Genomic DNA, 1,345 nt, shown 5'->3' with positions numbered 1-1,345 from the left:
TAGCAAGAGGGAGGGTGAGGGAAGGAGAGAGAAAATTGGGAACTAAAAAATTTTAAAAATTGAATGTTAAAAATTATCTTTACATGTAAAGGAAAAGTAAATTTATTTTAAAAAATAAAAAATTTTAAATAAAAAGTTACATAAAATGTTAGAACTAGAAAGAACTTAGCAATCATCTATTCTGATGCGCTCGTTTTACAGAAGGAGAAACTAAGACCCAGAGACTCCTCTTCGGGTAACATTATCCAGTTGATATCTTTCCCTCCCTAAGATCACTGTGATGATTCTACTCTTCAGCTAAATGCATCCCCCTGGGTTGAAGCATAGCAAATTGGTCTTAGGGCTAGATTTTGCAATGATACCCTATGGCAGGTAAGGATCAGATTTGAATGTTATCACATGCAATTGAAAATTAGAAGCCAGGTGGAAGATGGCGGCAGCGGAGACACTGACCTTCGGTCGCTTTCTGGGCCGAAGCCTCGAGGCCGCTGGGGGCCTCCCTGCGGCCGCCACGTGTTTTGGTGTGAAGACATCGCCCTCGGGGGAGAAAATTACCCACACTGGCCAGGTTTATGATGAAGAATATTACAGGAGGATTCGCTTTGTTGGTCGCCAGAAAGAGGTAAATGAAAACTTTGCAATTGATTTGATAGCAGAGCAACCAGTAGCTAAAGTGGAAAGTCGAGTGATGTCATGTGATGGTGGAGGAGGAGCTCTGGGTCATCCAAAAGTATACATAAACTTGGACAAAGAGACTAAAACTGGGACTTGTGGGTATTGTGGACTTCAGTTTAAACACCACCACCACCACTGAAACCAATTCTCTTCTTTGGGCCTTGTATAATTCTTTGCATGTAAGGATTTTAGTGTTTTTTAGAAAATGCTTATTTAAGAATCATAACATAAGCTTTGTTTTAAAAATATTATATGAATAAAATATAATTATTGAGTATAATTTAAGTTTAAGGTGACTTTTTTCCCCATGGAATACAGTTCTTGAACTGCATTATTTTTTATGGATGTATAGCATTCAGTTAATCTTTTACTTCACTGGCTTGCTGTCTTTCAAGAAAAATTAAACCTGTCAGCAAAAAAAAAAAAAAAAGAAAAGAAAATTAGAAGCCACAGGATGGAGCTGTTATTTACTTGACTATCCTTTCTAGAGTTTATTTAAAAGCCCAATCATTTAATCAACAAGCATTTATTAAGTGCCTACCATGTACTAGGTGCTAGCAATACAAAAACAAAAAATCTACTTACTGCCCTCAAGGAACTTATATTCTATTTGGACTATACCTTAACAAAATCTTAATATAATTTTTATCAACCCCTCTAAATAAATAAT

At 36.3% G+C, this 1,345-nt stretch overlaps 1 protein-coding gene across 1 annotated transcript; it reads left to right on the top strand.

The window, feature by feature from the left end:
- The first annotated feature begins 278 nt into the window (after nt 1-278).
- Nucleotides 279-955, top strand: LOC110198946 (NADH dehydrogenase [ubiquinone] iron-sulfur protein 6, mitochondrial-like). The gene has a single exon (XM_020973590.2). It carries the CDS (start codon nt 431-433, stop codon nt 812-814), a length of 384 nt encoding a protein of 127 aa, XP_020829249.1. The 5' UTR covers nt 279-430; the 3' UTR covers nt 815-955.
- Nucleotides 956-1,345: the final 390 nt, after the last annotated feature.

Source organism: Phascolarctos cinereus, unplaced genomic scaffold (genome assembly GCF_003287225.1).
Source record: "Phascolarctos cinereus isolate Bilbo 61053 unplaced genomic scaffold, phaCin_HiC Scaffold_2;HRSCAF=192, whole genome shotgun sequence".
Classification (NCBI taxonomy): domain Eukaryota; kingdom Metazoa; phylum Chordata; class Mammalia; order Diprotodontia; family Phascolarctidae; genus Phascolarctos; species Phascolarctos cinereus.
This window is presented reverse-complemented; position numbering and strand designations above follow the sequence as displayed.

Excerpts from the sequence above, each read along its gene's own strand:
- LOC110198946 (XM_020973590.2), top strand. The coding sequence starts at position 431 with ATGGCGGCAGCGGAGACACTGACCTTCGGTCGCTTTCTGGGCCGAAGC.